At 56.1% G+C, this 18,159-nt stretch overlaps 1 protein-coding gene across 3 annotated transcripts in view; it reads right to left on the reverse strand.

The window, feature by feature from the left end:
• The window catches only part of ARHGAP26 (Rho GTPase activating protein 26), a 99,397-nt gene that overhangs the window by 68,418 nt on the left and 12,820 nt on the right, over nucleotides 1–18,159 (reverse strand). For all 3 annotated transcript variants that reach the window (XM_064724611.1, XM_064724609.1, XM_064724610.1), the window contains exons 2-10: nucleotides 14,381–14,476; nucleotides 13,425–13,486; nucleotides 13,042–13,113; nucleotides 11,844–11,945; nucleotides 9,659–9,769; nucleotides 9,339–9,443; nucleotides 8,605–8,734; nucleotides 8,197–8,297; nucleotides 6,410–6,504 (exon numbers count right to left, since the gene is read on the reverse strand). In XM_064724611.1, coding sequence (XP_064580681.1) covers nucleotides 6,410–6,504; nucleotides 8,197–8,297; nucleotides 8,605–8,734; nucleotides 9,339–9,443; nucleotides 9,659–9,769; nucleotides 11,844–11,945; nucleotides 13,042–13,113; nucleotides 13,425–13,486; nucleotides 14,381–14,476 — 874 coding nt within the window. The remainder of the gene's footprint in view (nucleotides 1–6,409; nucleotides 6,505–8,196; nucleotides 8,298–8,604; nucleotides 8,735–9,338; nucleotides 9,444–9,658; nucleotides 9,770–11,843; nucleotides 11,946–13,041; nucleotides 13,114–13,424; nucleotides 13,487–14,380; nucleotides 14,477–18,159) is intronic.

The raw sequence follows: 18,159 nt of genomic DNA on the forward strand, positions 1-18,159 counted from the left end.
ATCCCCACATCCCAGCCCATCCTGCAGCCTGGATCCCAACACGCTCAGCTGGCCAAGCCTGCTCCTCCCCAGCCTGGTGCCTTTGGGCTGGTCTGCATCCCCCCAGCACTGCTCCCAGACAGACAGACCTGTCCGTGTGTCTGTCTGGCGCTGCTGCTCCCAGCCCAGCAGAGCAGGGGCTCTGCAAGGACACAGGAGCACTGCTCCAGTGCTGCAGGGCACAGGGAAAGAGGGAAGGGAAGGGGATTAAACCTCAGGAGCTGCCAACCACCTGCAGAGTGTGCACTGAGCACGTAGGCTCTGCTCAGTACCCAACCCCCAAACCTGATAAAGGTGGGCAGAGGGGTGATTTCTAACTTGAACTCCCCAAGGGTGGTTCAGCCGGAATGCATGAGCTGCACCAGCGCTCTGCAGATGCCCTTTGGTCCTTGATAAGAGCCTGTAAGAAAATTAAACTTTAACAGGGGCTCTCAAGAGGTGGGCTTGGCCCCTCTGCTGCTGCTCTGTGGCACGCACAGGGCAGGGACTGAGGATTAACCCTTCTCCTAACTGCACTCCCCATCCAGCCAGCCCAGCTCTCAGCAGGCACACGGCAGCTCAGCCCTGTCCCACCAGGGGAAGCTGTGCCCAGGTCCAAAAACCAGACATAATGTGCTTGATCTCTGCTAATCCCACTGGTGAGTCAGTCAATACTCACCAGCTTAGTGGTTTGGAAGTTTACTCACTTAGGAGGGAAGAGGAAACCACTTAACCATCGCCTCATCTTAGAGGGAAAATGCTCCACATCCAGCAGCAAATATGCTCAAAACACTGCACAAAGCTCCTTGTTGTGCAGGTACAGAGTGACTCAAGAGCAGCCCCTGGTACCTGGGGAGCTGCAGTGGCCACTTGAGCCAGGCCTTAGGTCTGACTTTAAGCCAAGCTGCTGCTGAAGGCACAGACACCTCAGTCAGAAAGCCCTGGAAGGGCTCTAGCTCAGCTACAGACACACAGGAGAGGAAATACTGGCATTTCTGTCTCTTTAGCCAGAGAAACAGAGAAATGTAAGCCCTCCATTCATGGCATGCTGGGCACTGGACTCCAGCAGAGCACGGTGCCTGAGTGGCAGTGCTGGTATCTGGAGTGCCAGCTTCCCTCAGCACAGGGCAGAGAGGTGATAACAGCAAATGTTTGCTCTGCCTCTGAGCAGATAACAACTCCTCGGGCTTCACTTCAAAGTCAAACTTCTTTAACAGCATGAGGGGAGGGGCTGTGAAACTGAATCAAACCCAATTTCCATTGCAAATAGCCCTGCATTTCCTCCCCCAGTGTTTATTTGCCAGGGCAGCCATTGCATCACTTTCCTGAGCAGAACCATCTTCCTGGCTGTGATAAATTTAAAATGCACCCACACATTACGCCTCATCCATTATGGATGTGGCCGAGGCCCACGGGGTTCCGTGTGCTCCCAGCCAGGTCGGGTGTTGGGCACTGGATCAGCCTCCTGCCAGCACTGGAAACACTGCTGGAAACACAGCTCCATCCTCACCAAAATCAGGAAACACTGCTGGAAACACAGCTCCATCCTCACCAGGAAACACTGCTGGAAACACAGCTCCATCCTCACCAAAATCAGGAAACACTGCTGGAAACACAGCTCCATCCTCACCAAGAAACACTGCTGGAAACACTGCTGGAAACACAGCTCCATCCTCACCAAAATCAGGAAACACTGCTGGAAACACAGCTCCATCCTCACCAGGAAACACTGCTGGAAACACTGCTGGAAACACTGCTGGAAACACAGCTCCATCCTCACCAAAATCAGGAAACACTGCTGGGAACACAGCTCCATCCTCACCAGGAAACACTGCTGGAAACACAGCTCCATCCTCACCAGGAAACACTGCTGGAAACACAGCTCCATCCTCACCAAAATCAGGAAACACTGCTGGAAACACTGCTCCATCCTCACCGGGAAACACTGCTGGAAATACACAGCTCCATCCTCAGCAGCACCAGGAAACTCTGCCTGCACACAGCTCCATCCTCACTGAGCCTCCTCAGGACCAACCCCTCTCACAGCCATGGCAAAACCCTGCTCTGCCCTCCTTTCCCAAAAGAGCAGCAAAACTGATCTGTCCTTGTCCCCTCACCCAACAAACAACCCCGAATCCTGGGGGTCACTCATGCAGATAATTATTTATAAAATAACACACAGCAAATACAGATTTTGCTGTGGGCAGCTCCCACCTCCTCCCAGCACAGGATGTACCTGTGCCCAGGTGGAGCCAGCCCACCCCAGCCAGCCCCAGCTGTGCCATCAGACAGCAGGACACCCTCCTGGAACCTGAGCTCTTGTGGCAAACACACCAAGGAGCTGCTGATGCACTCCCAGGTGCTGCATCCCACATTTCCACCTGCACTCCACACTTCCCACCACAGCCCTCTGCCTTTTTCTGGGACACAGGGAGGGGAAGGGACATTTTGGGATCAGAAGAAATCCATTTATAAACGGGGGGAGTGTAGGAGGGTGAGACTAGAGCAGAACATGGCAAACACTTAATAAGAAAGAATATTTTCAATATGCTACAATCTAAAAATGGAAGATTTTTCCATATGAGACCACACAGGAAATTTGAATTTTCTCAATATCTCAGCTTTTGTGACAAATGGCCTGGCCTTAAGGAGCTGTGACTAAGCACACTGAGAAAATGAGAAACTGCAATAGCTTTTCCTTCTTCTAGGAAAACAAACAAATAAGGAAAGCAATAGAAACAGATAAGAACTTCCAACTGCTCTAGCAGCTTATCACAGCGAGACAATCTAAACTGCTGATGAAAACACACAAGAGTGCATTAATAACAGGGGCTGAGTGCACGGAGATGTTCCCAGTGCAGAGCAGCCCTGACAGGAGCCCATGGCCACGGGCCTGGCACCAGCAACCAGGTGTGACCCCAAAAATGCTGGGGAGCCAAAATGTGGCCCCAAAATGCTGGGGAGCAAAGCTGGAATTAAGGGGGAGATTGACCCCAAAAATACTTGGGAGCCAAAATGTGGCCCCAAAATGCTGGGGAGCAAAGCTGGAATCAAGGGGGAGATTGACCCCAAAATGCTGGGGAGCAAAGCTGGAATTAAGGGGGAGACTGACCCCAAAATGGTGGGGAGCAAAGATGGAATTAAGGGGGAGATTGATCCCAAAATGCTGGGGAGCAAAGTTGGAATTAAGGGGGAGATTGACCCTGACCTCAGGAAGTTGGGGTGCCCACCAGCACAGCCACCAGCACGTCCCACAGGGGTCAGTGCCACCGTGGCTCCCGTGGCCACCAGGGGAAGGAGCCCCATCCCTCTCTGTGCCACCCCATGCCTGTGACAGCCCCCAGGCTGTGTCTGAAAGGTGGCAGCAGTAGGGGCACAGGGACAGGCTGCACCCACTGGGGCTCTGCAGGCACAGGGACAGCACAGCAGGGCTGGGCTCACCTGCCAGGGCAGCAGGGACAGCTCCTGCACTGTCAGAGCCCTGCACCCTCAGAGCAAGGCCAGCGGCCCTCCTGGGGTCACCACCTGCTCAGGGCAGCACCTGCAGGTGCCTGGCAGCCCTCCCAGCCCAGGCCAACCACCCAGCCCCTGTGCCAATTCTGCTTTCAGCAGGAATTTCCCCATGGAAAGGGGGCTCAGGCACTGGAGCTGCCCAGGGAGGGTTGGAGTGCCCATCCCTGGAGTGCCCAAGGAAGGGTTGGATGTGGCACTCAGAGCTCTGGGCTGGGACAAGGTGGGGATCAGGCACAGGTGGGACTCAGGGGTGTTGGGGGTCTTTTCCCACCTCAGAGGCTCTGGGATTGTGGCTCTGGAGTTGCACTGTGCACCAGGTGTGGTGCCAGTCACCCTGGGGGCGCCCACGGGGCAATGGTGGTGCCTGCAGAGCTCACTGCTCTCCTGACACACCAAACCCTGCATCTGAAGGGCTCCTGCTCCCCTAAAAGCCAGCTGGCACTCAAAGCAGTTTGCTTCTGGCCCAGAGCAATGACCTACATTATCCTAAATGACACAGCCTTTGTCATCACTCAAATGAGATCCTCCTCCTCCTCCTCCCCAGGGTAAGACACTGCCTGACATCCCTGCTCACCTTGTTTACAAACCTGATTTAATGTGCAGAGACTACAGACAAGTTCAGTTAATGAGAAAAGAGCATTAGCAGTAAAACACAGTGTCCATCACGCTGGGGGTGTGTTTCAGGCAGACCCAAAACACCATTTGGGGTTAATTTTGCTGTAACAACACTTCTAACGTGCTATACTGAACATGAGAGCCATTTGTAAATGCCAAGGCCAGGCTGGATGGGGGTTGGAGCAACCTGGCCTGGTGCAAGGTGTCCCTGCCCATGGCAGGGGGTGGGATGAGATGGGTTTTAAGGTCCAACAGAAACTATTCTGGGATGCTGAGACAAGGAAGCAATGCTGTAATAACAGACCAGGCTCCAGATTTTCAGCTTGGTTGTGCTGAATCATCTTTACAGGAGAAAAACACACTTTTTTTCCCACCTAGGAAGGAACAGCTCTTGGCTGGTGCTATTTAGGGAGTTCCTGCTGAGCTCCAGCCCTCAGCCTGTGCTGTCTGAGCTCCCAAAGCGCAGGGCTGACAGAAGTTTCTGTGTTTCAGTGTGTGAAGCAAGGCCGAGGCTGCCACCTCCAGGCTGCCTGGGAGCTGCGGGACAGCCAAGCCCGGAGCTGGCAGGGGGGATGGATGGAGGCGATCTCAGCACAGCCTGCACTCACAGCAGGACCCAGATCTGCCCCAGGAGCAGCGAGACAGCCTGGGCACAGCACAGCAAAACTTGTTTCCTCTTCCTCTTAAGTTTATCCAATATTTTAGACATCTAATGACAAATTCTGATACCAAGAGAATGCAGAGCTGCCTGTGTATTGGGAAAAAACAGCTTTTTCCTTCAGCTGTGTCCTGCTCTCTCAGGCAAATCCCTGCAGCAGGAACGTGCACATGAAAGGAGAAATTCCTCAGGTTTCCCCTTCCTGTGCTACTCCACTGCCATGATTTACATGGAGCATGCAGATTTCTGGAGCAGCTCCTGATCCCATGCCTGGCAGGCTCCAAACATCAAGGGAAGCTTCAGCTGCCTCTGAACACTCTAAAGAAAATTATTGAGGCTCCACTCTCCTTCTCCCGCTTTTCAGTTTGGTTTTCACATTATAAAAAAATATCCTCAGGGCACAGCAAAAAAAAAAATGTCCTGTGTCAGCAGAAACACTGGAGGTTTCTGGAGAAAAGCACAGCCCCAGAGAGTGGGAGGCAGCCCCAGGTTATCTCCAGCCTCAGCCAGCACAGGCAAAGCTCCATCACCCAACCCTCCCTGCCACGGGCTGGCACTGAAACACTGCCCGAGACTGGACAGGCAGAGGCACCAGAGGGCATTCCAGCATTATTCAACACCCAGATTTCAATGAACTCGGGTTTTTCTGAGACCTCCAGGGAGTTCCTGCAGATGGGAGGAGAGCTGGACAGGCACACAACTGGGAGAGCACACTGAGTGCCTTTGGAGCAGGGAACTCCTGCAGTGAGGAGACCCAGGCAGTGACAAATTCCTCTTGGAATAGCAACAGCAGCCTGGCTTTCCTGTTTGTGTGTGTAAGCCATACATGATGCCAGCTGATATGGCACAGCTCTCACTCCTTGTGCCAGAAACTGAACCCACACACACCTCTGGTCCAGCTGCTGTGGGATAAGTCACAGCTGAAGTGTTTTCCTTCTTCAGGAAAAAGGAATGAAAGGAGGCATGAGCCAGAGTCCATTGTCAGCATCCATGATGAACTAACCAGTAACAGCCAGCCCAGCAGGAAAGCTGACACTGTTCCAATGCTGGAAGAGGCAGCACATCCCTCCAGAACAGCCACAGAGCCTTCTCCAGGCTGGCAACCCTCACCTTGTGTGGCCAGAGGCTGCAGAGGTGCTAAAACACCCTCAAAGCCAGAGAGACTTGAGTCAGAGAGGCTTGTAAACCAAAGCACTGCCTCAATACACGGAGAGCACCTGGCTGGGAAAGGTGTGACTCCTTGGATTAATGCTTTCCACTCACTGAGTGTGATTGACAGAGAGGAACTGCACAGGAACTGCACAGGAACTGCACAGGAACTGTCCCACAGCCAGGAGCAGGAGCACAAGGAACAGCAGCACAAGGAGCACAGAGCACAGCAGCAGCAGCAGCAACACAAGGAGCAGGATTACAAGGAACAGGAGCACAGAGCACAGCAGCAGCAGCAGAAGGAACGGGAGCACAAGGAACGGGAGTACAAGGAACGGGAGCAAAGAGCACAGCAGCAGCAGCACAAGGAGCAGGAGCACAAGGAGCACAGAGGAGGAGCACAGCCCTTCCCTCCCCAGGCCAGCACAGCCCCAGGAGGTTCCTGGCAGCACCCACCGATCCACAGCCTCCACGTCAAAGCAGAACCTCTTCTCAATGGTGTCTGTTTTCCGCCGGGTGCAGGATTTCAGGGTGACAGCTTCATCTTCCCCCTGAGAAGAGACAAAATCTCAGCTGAGGCTGAGAGCAACCAGCAGCCACAGGCCTGTCCCCAGCTGTCAATGAGCAGGTTCAGACCTGGGGGATCTGGCAACAGCACCCTGCTAAAAACATCCATTTATATCTCTGACAGGAGGACTTGTCTTTTTACCCTTATTTGGTCCAAAACCTTTCATGAGGAGCCTTCCCTTCAGGATGCCCATCGTTCAATCTGTGCATAAAGCACCAATAACCCATTCTTCATGTGGGCAGGTACTGCTGGACCATGGGCAAAATCAGCTTTATTTTCCATTGCTGAACACAGTCCTGCTGGCAGTTTGCACTCCACGCTGCATTTTTGGCAGCACTGTGCACACGAGGACTCCTAACAGGAGCAAACACGTCCTAAAATGTTTATTGTATAACAAAGCAATGACAAAACCATTCTCCCAGCCCGAGAATGCCTCTCTGCATCCCCGCTGAACTGGATTTCCAGAGGGCTGAGCTCAGGATCTGTGAGCACTGCTGTCCTCTGCTGGAGGGAATCCTGCCTCAGCCCCTGCCAGCGCACACACTGCTCCTGCAACTGTGAAATTCCACTCATGACTTAAGAGAAAATGAATTCTGAAGGAGTTCCTGGAGACAGACACTTTTCTGGGCTCCCTGTGCTGTTCCTGATGACACCTTGGCTGACCACCCTGTTCCCTGACATCACCATTTTTCCAGGAAACACATTTAGAATCACTTAGATTGGAAAAGACCTCAAAGATGAGAGTGTGAAGGCTGCCCAGAACAGCCAAGCCCACCACTGATCCATGTCCTCACGTGCCACAACCTCACATCCATTAAATCCCCCCAGGGAGGGTGACTCCGTGGTTCCTATCCATGAACTCCTCCGCAGAGCCACCACCATTCATCTCCTGGCACCCAAACCCTCCCTGGCACTCAGTCCTGCCCATCCCACAGAATCCCCAGCCCCAAGCCCCAGGGCTGCTCCATGGCCAGATGTCCATGGTGGTCACCACTGACAGACCCTGGAGCCCAGCAGAGGCAGCATTTCATGGCAGGGTGGTGCAAGCACAGCCCTGGACAGGGCTCCAGCCTGGCCCTGCACAGCCCTGGGTGCTGGGAGAGCCCTGCAATGGGAAGGGACCAGACAAAACACAGTGCAGCCACTGATGATTACAGGGCTGGGATATGTTAATGCTGAGCTATAATGAAGATGCTCCAAGGCAAGAGGAAATTAATTTTAGAAGCTTCCCTGCCCACAGCTGGCTCCCTGTGCCAGCAGGAAGCCGTGTGGGAGCCTGTCCAGCTGCCCCAGGCTCTCCCCAGCAAGGGGATTGTGCTTGCAAACTGTCCCAGCTGGGAACTCTGTGCAGGGGTCTATTGTTCCTGCTGCACAGAGCAGCAAAGCCAGCCCTGGATACACCCTGGGAGCTGGGACACAGCCCTGGGAGCTGGGACACGGCCCTGGATACACCCTGGGAGCTGGGACAGCCCTGGGAGCACTGGGACAGCCCTGGGAGCACTGGGACACAGTCCTGGATACACCCTGGGAGCTGGGACACAGCCCTGGGAGCACTGGGACAGCCCTGGAGCACTGGGACACGGCCCTGGGAGCACTGGGACACAGCCCTGGAGCACTGGGACACAGCCCTGCTACCCACTCACCCCTTTCCCTCCTGCTCCCAGCCCTCACTCACCCCTTTCCCTCCTGATTTCTGGTCAAAGGGCACCATGGTGATGCGCTTGGATTCCCTCTGGTAGGTGCAGTAATGCTTCACCCAGGAAGTCCCAAAGTGACCTGCAGAGCAAGCACAGGGTTCATGCCCAGAGCAGTTCCAGTGCCCTCCCATCAGACCCTGCTGTGTTTGACCATCATTTCACGTGCCAGGCTCCATGCCCAGCACAGTTCCAGCGCCCCCACCATCAGACCCTGCTGTGTCTGACCATCATCTCACGTGCCAGGCTCCTGTACCTAACAGAATGCCGGCAGGATTCTCCCTGGCTGCCCCATCCCCACTGCCAGGGCTCTGTGCCTGCTGGATCAGCCTTTGTGCCCCCGTCCCCCTGCCCAGGCTGCACCCCCAGGCCCCCAGCCCTGCACCTACGCTTCTCCTGCACGTAGAGATAGCCCTCCATGGTGAAGGGGCTGATGTTTTTGTGCTCGTGGGGATTCTCCTTCATCTTCTTCATCAAAGCTTCAACCTCTGACCTTGTTCCTTCAAAGCGGTTTCTTGTCTGCAAATTAAAACAGGAATGTGTTCTCCAGTGCAGGGACCTGAGCCTGGCTCTGCAGGACATGGGGTGGGGATGGGGCATACAGCCCTGTGGGGAGCCCAGGGGCAGCCACAGGGCAGGTTTGCTTCCTGGGCCTGAATTCAAGCTAAAGCAAAAATATTACAACAATTGGCAAGGCCTGCCAGAACTATAAGGGGGCTTACAAAAAGAGGGAGAGTGATTTTTTACATGGGTCAATAGTGATAGGACATGGGAAATGGATTTAAACTCAAAGAGGAGAGATTTGGATTGGATATTAGGAAAAAATTCTTTCCTGTGAGGGTGTGAGGCCCTGGCACAGGTGCCCAGAGCAGCTGGGGCTGCCCCTGCATCCCTGGCAGTGCCCAAGGCCAGGTTGGACACTGGGGCTGGAGCAGCCTGGGACAGTGGGAGGTGTCCCTGCCATGGCAGGGGTGGCACTGAATGAGCTTTAAGGTCCCTTCCAACCCAAACCAGCCTGGGATTCTGTGATTAAAATACACCAGAAGGTGAGGTGGCTCTGGAGACACAGACAGAGATGGGCACAGGGACACCCCGGGCACACTCACACCCTGGGCACACTCACATTCTGGATGCTGATTGTCAGCTCTGTCTTGAAGTCACTGAAGTCCTTTGCAAGCTCGTAGCCGTGGTGGTAGAACGTGAAGAGCCCCTGCAGAAAGGCCAGCAGCTGCATTGGGGAAAAGCAAACGGAGATGGTCAGTGCAGACCCAGAGCTGCACCCAGGGCCACCAGTGCTGAGGGGAGGGGGCCCTGCAGCCCCCCAGGGTGGAGGGGCTGTGGGGTGAGGCTGGACCCCCTGGCCCTGCCCAGGCTCCCCATGACCCCGTTTCACCACAGCCCCCCAGTTTTGGGCAGGCTGAGCCAGACACAGAGCTCACTTACAGGTTCCACAAACTCAAACATCTTCCTCTCCTGGACCTCCTGCACCTTGAAGACATATTCCAGGGACACCTCGTAGAAGTGCTGCCGAACCAGGTCCACCTGGCTGTCTGCCTGCAGGGGGTGCAGAGGAAACAGAGCTCAGGAAGGACCAGAGCACAGCTGGCCCTGATGGGAGCACCCCCAGGCACAGCAAACCCAGCTCCAGCCCCAGGCCCAGCTGGACAGATGGCACAGGAACACACATAAACCTCATCCACATGAGCAAGCTCTGCCTTCAGCTGAGGAAAACGGGTGCGTGACTCACGTTCTCACCTCCCCAACAGCTGGGAACAAAACATGCAGTAGAGGTGAGAAAAATGGAAATCACTGTGAACTTGACAAGAAAAGGCAACTCTCCCTTTTCTGGAAATCTGTGAACCTGACAAGAAAAGGAAACTCTCCCTTTTCTGGAAATCCGTAAACTTGACAAGAAAAGGCAACTCTCCCTTTTCTGGAAATCTGTGAACCTGACAAGAAAAGGCAACTCTCCCTTTTCTGTATGTAGCACCCCGCTCGCCAGGGATGCCACATCCACAGTTCACAGCTCCACACCGAATCCTCCTTCTAAGGTAAGCCCTCCTCGGGGGTCTGAGCCACACAAACCACGGACACTTCCCGGGCACGGGGGAACAGGAGCCGGCCCCTGAGCTGGAGCTGCTTCCAGCGGGCTCCTCCTGCCTGCCCGGCAGCGGCCCGAGCCAGGCCCGGGTGGGAGATGCCACCAGATGGCACCAGCAGGCGGCGCTGCTCCAGCGCACCGGCACGGGCCCAGCATCCCGCACTGACCCCGCACACAGCCCCAGCTGAATCCCGAACAGAATCCCAAAGAGTTCCCAAACTGAATCCTGCGCTGATGCCCTACACATCCCGAGCTGAATCCCGCACTGATCCTGCACACATCCCGTGCTGAATCCCAAACTGAACCCCAAACAGAATCCCGGACTTACCCCGCACACATCCCATGCTGAATCCCAAACTGATCCAGCACACACCCCCAGCTGAATCCCAAACTGAATCTCAAACACATCCCAAACAGAATCCTGAACAGAATCCCAAACTGATCCCGCACACATCTCGTGCTGAATCCCAAACAGAATCCCAAACACATCTTGAACCGAATACCAAACCGAATCCCAAACTGAATCCCGCACACATCCCCAACTGAATCCCGAACAGAATCCCACACATATCCCACTCTGCACCCCATTTGGCACCTCCAGGCAGCCCCCAGGGCCACGCTCTGTCCAGGGCACAGATCACACCTCTGACAGCCACGAGTGGATCTCAGGATCATTCCCTCCCCAGCCAGAATTCCTTCTGCTCCCTGCCCCATATCAGCATCTCAAACACAAGCTAAACCAGGGCTCATTTAAAGGCCACCATTCCCTGGGACACATGGGTATTATTTACACACATGGGTGTTATTTACACACCCCAAGGACAAGGCTGGCTTGCAGGCACACCTGCCCAGATGCTGAGCCCTCCTCAGCCCTGATTTGCTGGAGGATGACCACCTGTGCCCCAGGTGTTTCTGCTCTGCTGGGCACGGTCCCACCACCTGGGTACAGGAGCCCACCAGTGCCCCCAGTAAGGGACTGGCAGCACACCAGCACCATGCCCAAGGGCAAGGACACACACCCTGCAGGACCAACCCACCCTGGGCCAGCACTAGGAATTCCAGACTTGAAAGGAGTGATTGAAAACTCAGCATACTCATCCAGTGGGAGCACTTGTCACCACACCTAACCACGTCCTGAATCACTGATGGCTCCTAAAGGGTTTAAGGCACTAAGCCTGCTCCCTCCTCCCCTGGAGCACAGAGCAGAGCAGCCACTTGCAGAGAAGGAGACCAGACATCCATGATTTGTGCTGGCACATGGGAAGCCTGCAGCAGAACCAGTTCCTTTCTGTTACACTCTTTAATTATAAACCCTCTCTCCTTTTTGATTGCTATCCATTTTGGGATCTCTCTGATTTACTCACCAAGAAAACTCCATATCCTTTCATTACAGGAAAAGGGGAAAACCCAGCACCCGCAGCCAGAATGAGGGAAAAAATGAGTTTACAGCCAGGAGAACCATGGTTATAAACAGTGTGTAAACTCCCCAGTCACAGCCAGACATGGAAACTCAGAGGTCACTCTCACCTCCTGAAGCTGGGATTCTTTCTTCTTGGAAGACAAGTTCAAGTGCTTTTCTAGGACACCACAGTATTTCTCAGTCTCCTTGTCGTATTTCTTTTTGGCATCCTACAGAACAGGACAGGAAGTGTGACACTGAACACAAGGGTGCCAGAGCAGCATCCCTGTGGCACTGGGCAGGATGGCAGGGCCAGGTGGGAGCTACCATGAGACAGGACCTGGGGGCAGCAGCTGGAAGCAGGTGAGGCTGCCTTTATCTGCCAGCATCAGCAGCTACAGGAAAGCAGCTTGTGCTGCCAAACCCCAGGGCTTGAGGGAACCCCTCCTCTGCTCCTGGGGCCCAGGGCTTGCTAAAACATCCAGATCCAGCTCCAAAAGCAACAGAGCGAGGAAAGTGCTTTCTAAGCAGAACCTGGTCACAATTCCACATCCCACCCTGCCACCCCTTCAAGAGCTTCTCCTCTGTGTGACCTGGGACAATGACACAGCACCTCGGCTGTTTGGGGCAGCAGCATTAAGGACACCAACTTCACTTTCCTTTGCAGCCCTGTCCCAGCCTGGCCAGCCCAATGCCAGAGCCCAATCCATGCCAGCAGGTGTGTTCTGCAGGACCCCTCTCTGTGTTCATAAGCAGGTGTGCTCAGCAGGTAAGCAGGTGTGTTTTACAGGACTCCTCTCTGTGCTTGTTTCCAGCTGCACTGGGCACTGCTGCCATGCAAACGCAGCCCTGGGAGCTGGCATGAGCTGCTTGCAGGCAGCAGCAGGTTGTTATAACGACAGGGGAGCCACAGACAGTGGTTTTCATTTCAGAACAAAGGCAGGAAAGGAAGGGGGGGCCAGGCTGTCTCACGGCCGCCCTCAGCCACAGCGGCGCTTCCCCGTCCTGCCAGCAGCGTCCGAGTTCCCCTGCAGCCCCCAGCCATCCTTGGGCTGGGGAGGGCAGCCTGGGGGACTCGGGAGAACGTGAGCCCCTCCAAACAATCCTAATTGTTCCTTGGAGTAAGGAGAAAAGTTCACTTTGGTTAGCATGCGGTTTTTGCCCTGGGCAGTTGTTTGGCTGTGGGTGAACTCGGAACACTGAGGCACTCCCCAGGAACCAGATCACCCCGTGCCCATCCCAGAGCAGCCACTGCCCCCTGCCATGCCCGAGCCCACCCTGCAGAGTGCCAGCTCCTGCCCAGCTCGGGGGCAGTGCCTGGGTTACCTTGGCAGCCCCGATCTGCTCCTTGCGGAACTTCTCCAGCGGCGTGATCAGCACCTCGCTGGCGTTCTCAATCTGGGGCAAAGACAGGCACAGCTCAGCTCCCCTGCTCCATGGGAACCCTCCCACAGCCCAGGCACTCCCAGGCTTCACCCCTCTGTCTCTGCACACCTGTGACCCCCCAGCAGCAGTGCAAGCTGCTCTCCAACAGCGAGACTCCATTCCTGATGCTTTCCAAGCGTTTCCCCACCAAGCCACCCTCTCCTTCCTCTGCCCTCCCCTGCAGCTCCACCCCAGGTGAGGGAAGGAGCACAGGGGCAGCAGTCACAGTCACCACGGTGCCCCAGGTGCCACCACCCCTGCTCCCAGGCCAGCTGGGGCCGTACCATGCGCATCCGCTCGTCCTCCAGGTTCCGCAGCACCGTGGCAAACTCCTGCAGGGACTTGGCTGGAAGGGACACAGGCAGCATGTAACACTCAGTTCTCAAAGAAAGGAACTGCACAGAGGGGTTCTGTCTGTCTGTGTTTTGGGTGGGGAGGTTGGGGTTTTTATTAGCCTTGCTCTTTCCCTATAAAGGCTCCTGCTGCCTACAGCTGGGAGCAGAGCATCCCCAGGACCAGGCTTCCTCCTCCAGACAGCAACATCTCACTCAAACCTGCTCTGCCCAAGTCACCAACCAGCCCCACAGCACAGCACTGGCCTCCAGCCATGCCCAGCACACCAGGGGCAGCTCCCCAGCACAGGGAGACCTGGATGAGGAGCTATTTCTGCTGAGAGACTGGGCACCAATAAACAAGCAAAGTTAAATCAGGGCTAAAGCTTCTTTGCTCTCCTGGCTCCAGACGATGTGCACAATAAGCTCTAAAAGTTCAGCTGGGGCAGGAGCAGGAGGAGAGAGGGAAGAGGCTGAAGCCACTGCCCTGTGCCAGGAGAAGCTCAGGCAGAGCCAGGCTGAGCTCAGAGAGCCTTGCCAGGCTCAGCACTGCTGATTCCCCCCTGTGTGACTCGGCTGCTCCTCTGCCTCAGAGCACAGCCCCTCGCAGTGTATCCAGCCACAACCACCTCCAGATGCTCCTCTCCAGTGCAAAGCATCCAGCTAACTGAGGTGGTTCCAGACACAGGCAATCTTCTCCCTTTCCCATCTGGCAGGGACAGATTTAGGCCAAGAGGCAACAGGTGATTCCCTGGGAAAGGCTGTGCTCCTGGAACCAGGGGGAATGAGGCAATTCCAGAGGGCACCCAGACAATTCCCTGGGTGTCCTGGTGCGTTTCCCTCAGTGCCCTGCTCGGGGCTGGCTCCAGGAGCAGCAGGACTCACCTATGCAGATCAGCAGGACTCACCTATGCAGATCTCATCGTCGGTCTCGGCGTCACCAATGCAGCGGAACTTGAACTCGTTGAGGGAATCGGCGAACTTGCGCTTGGCGGCCGACAGGTCTGTGGGAGCAGGGACACAGGGACATCACCAACGGGAAAGGGCCCCAGCAGCAGGATACAGGCATGATCCCAGCCAGGAAACACCCACAGAGGGACCCCTGCCAGCAGGGGAGCCCCAGAGCGCTGCCCTGCTGCACCCACACCAGGGATGCTCTGTGGGGTCCCTTCAGCACCCCCAAATACCCCACAGGAGACGGCACTTCAGAACAGCCAAAGAGCCACCCCAGAGCCACGGGGCACAGTGACACACGGGGACACTGCCCCCAGGAGATGGCCCCTCTGCCATGCCCCTGGCATCAGGGAAGGCAGCAGCACAGAGCTTTGGTGCTTCCCGAGCTGCAGATTCCCTCTGAGATCTGCATCCTATTAAGTTCTTACTCACAGTGACCTGAGTGCATCCAGGATTGGCTTTTCAGGCCAGCCCTGCTAACCTGGCACACACAGACAGTCCTGGGGCCACCGAAGGCACCGTGTGGCTGCAGCCCTGCCCGTGTGAGGAACTCACAGTGCTCCCTCCCCCATGCATTTCTTCACCCAAAACCCAAAATTCCAGGGTTTTTCCCTTTTCCAGCACCGGTGGAAAATGTGTGTGCACGCAAAGGCCATTTCCTCCTCTCAGGCACCACAGCCAAGAGATAACCACAGCAGAGTCCCAGTGTTTTGCTTTCCCCATGGGATAAGGGAGCTGGCAACTTTCTCCAAGCATCAAAGCTGTTTTCCCAGCATTGCTGCTGACAGCCTGGGGTTAATCCTGCCTGGTTCAGTCCCAGCTGCCTCCACACAAGTGCTTCCTAAGGCAGCAGGAAATCACCCAGCCAAGGCAGGCAGGGACAGGGAAATCCTGGGAGCCTTCCCAGTGGAAAAGTACAGAGGGGGCTTGAGGAGGAGAGGGCTCACACATAGCAGGATTTGCACTTTACTCCCTGGAGGATGGAACAAGCATGGATTTACAGCTTTTACACCGTTCCTGTGCCTGGAGCTGCCAGCAGCCTCCACTGGCACCCACAGAAACAGGACACGTGTTTTGGGGAAGCTTCCCCAGTGCTCCTGGGCAGGATTGAGAAGAGGGACTCAGGAGGGTGGGAGGGTTTGCTCCAGCTCAGCACAGGGCTGAGCAAAGGGCACTGGGACAGCCCTGGGCAGGACGCCAGAGCTGGAGAGGCTCCTGCAGCACAGGGATGGATGGACACCTGGGGGACTGAGCTCCCCAGCCAGGGACAGGCCTGTCCTGCCCTCTCCAATGTCACCTTCTCCACAGTCACCTCTCCAGGGTCACCCTCTGCTCCACCTGAGAGTGAGGAGCAGCTCAGGGCTCTGGGACCAGGCAGGAGCCACAGCAAAGCCAGGAAGCCTCTGGAGGCAGCAGCACTGACAGCAATGGTGTTTATAAATAGGCAGGGGCAGAGGGAGATAACTCCTGCAGTGACAGTGATAAAGGATAAAATTAGCAGCAGGATCAGCCAGAAAATGAGAGAGGGGCACCCATGCCCAGCATCCCCTCCAGGACCCCTCAGCTGCATTTTGGGACAGCAGCCCTGCAGGGGAAGCAGGAAGGCACAGGGAGAGCAGGGCACCCCCCTGACAATCCTCTGGGTTGTTCTTCCCCAGGGCTGTGAACAAGCAACCCCAAAACCCTGCAAAGGCTCAACAGAATCTGCTGCTTCCTCTGAGGCACGAGCAGAACACCCAGACCCTGCACATGAGTCACAGCAGGAGCTGGCAAGTGTTCCTCCCAAGTTCTCTGCTGTCTTGATCAGCCAACCACAGCATCAGGGAAAGCCACCCAAAAAGCCTGAAAAACCCTTCTGCCTGAGCAACACAACCAGCTCAGGCTGCAGGTCTCATCATCATCATCACCATCACCTCCATGGCTCCCCTTTCCCACCTGGGCTGGTGAGGATGGGACAATCCCCTCAGGAAAGTGCCCTTGACAGCAAACTGGCACACACAGGCCCACCTGCACAGCTCCAGCAACCAGGGATCTGAAATAAATGCTCTGTTAAAAGTGATGTACCCCCCCCTTCCACTGCACCCTGCACACCCACCCCAGGGACAGCAGGAGCAGGGGCAGCTCCCAGCAGGTCAGAGGGCAGCAGCCTGTCCTGGAGGCAGCCTCAGATACCCAGATCACCCCTGTGGCTGTCCCTGCTCCCCGCTGTCCCCCTCCCTCTGCAGCCAGGGAATTGCTGCCTGAATTCCATCCCAGGCACACACTGCACCTGCCTGAAGGGAATTCTCCAGCCCCAGGAATCCCGCAAGGATCAGCAGCAAGGGAGCCCCCCGTGCTCCTGTGTCCCTCCTCCTCCTCAGCTCAGACTTTCTGGGAAGTGGCTGCTGTTACCACAAAAGTTAAACTGAAGTGGTTGCTTCTGACATGAAAAGCCTCTTCCAAAGGAATTTGGAACTACTGAAAAAGGCCATTTGTAGAAGGATTGTGTCCTGGTTTCCCACCCCTCCTCCACGAATGCAGCACCCTGGGGTGACCCCACTGAGCCAGGTCTGCAGCCAGCACCCCAAAACACCAGGCAGGAACCAGAGCCCATCAAACTGAGGTGGGTTTGATTTGTCAGGGAGACAAACATCCCCCTGCCTGGCGCTGCTGCCCGGTGCCGTGGTGGGAAGCTCAGGGCAGCCAGGGCACAGTGAGGGGCTCAGAGGGGACAGGGGCTCTGCAGCCACTCTGCTGCACAAACAGCACAAAGCTCTGCCTCAGGACAGGGCCAGCAGCAGCAGGGGTGGCTCAGGCTAGAGACAAGCCTGCTGCCGAGTGTGGCCGTCAAGGGTTAATGTGCCACAGAGGGGGAGCAGAGGATGCTGCTGGGGCTCTGGGCTCACACGGAGCAGGATTTCTACACTTCCTGCAAAGAAAACTGCTTAATAGCCTGTATTTACTGCTCAAGTGGACAACAGGAACTGAGACTCCTGCCCCTTCCTTCCCCCCCAGCAAAGAGCAGCAGAACAGCAGCTCGGGCTGTCTGTCTGTCCCTGCCAGCCCTGGAGAGGGACAGGAGGACAATGCCAGCCCCAGCAGCAGCCCCTGTGCCCCAAAAGCAGGGCACACCTGGGGGCTCAGCCCTCCTTTGGCTGCAGGGAGCAGACACAGCACCTCCCAGCTCCCAGGGGCCAGCCAGCACGGGTAATCCAGGGAGCAGCCACTGTAAGCAGCACCGCAGTACAGCCTGCCTCCTGAGGCTGCTCACCAAGCAGCAGCGTGGTGTCTGCGCCCACAGCCAGCCGGGGCTCAGCACAGCACCCCTCTGGGCTCACTCTGCCCTCCTGCAGCCCAGGGAGGGGCTCTGGGCAGGGTCAGAGCTGGGAAAGGCCAGGGATGCTCGGAGCACTCAGCACGGGACACCCACCCAGCCGGGGCCCGTGGTTCCTGCAGGAATCCAGCAATGAGAACCTCGTGCAACGAGAACCCGGTGCCTGAGAGCAGCGTTTGCAGCTGCCAGTTTGCAGTTCCACCCAGCCAGCCCCAGCCCCAGTGGGGTCAGCACCAGCGTCAGGGCAGCATCACAAACGCTTCGCTTGCTGCAGAAGGTTTAAATTCCCTCTCTGAGCTTCATAGCAAGGTCAGCAAAGCCCTGCTCCCGTGAGACGCCGGCCTGGCCCAGCCCCAGCGTCACCTCCGTGCAGAATTAGCACTGATCTGTTCATTTAACAACTTCTCCACCAGGTGGTTG

The sequence above is a fragment of the Zonotrichia leucophrys genome, chromosome 13 (genome assembly GCF_028769735.1).
Source record: "Zonotrichia leucophrys gambelii isolate GWCS_2022_RI chromosome 13, RI_Zleu_2.0, whole genome shotgun sequence".
NCBI lineage: Eukaryota > Metazoa > Chordata > Aves > Passeriformes > Passerellidae > Zonotrichia > Zonotrichia leucophrys.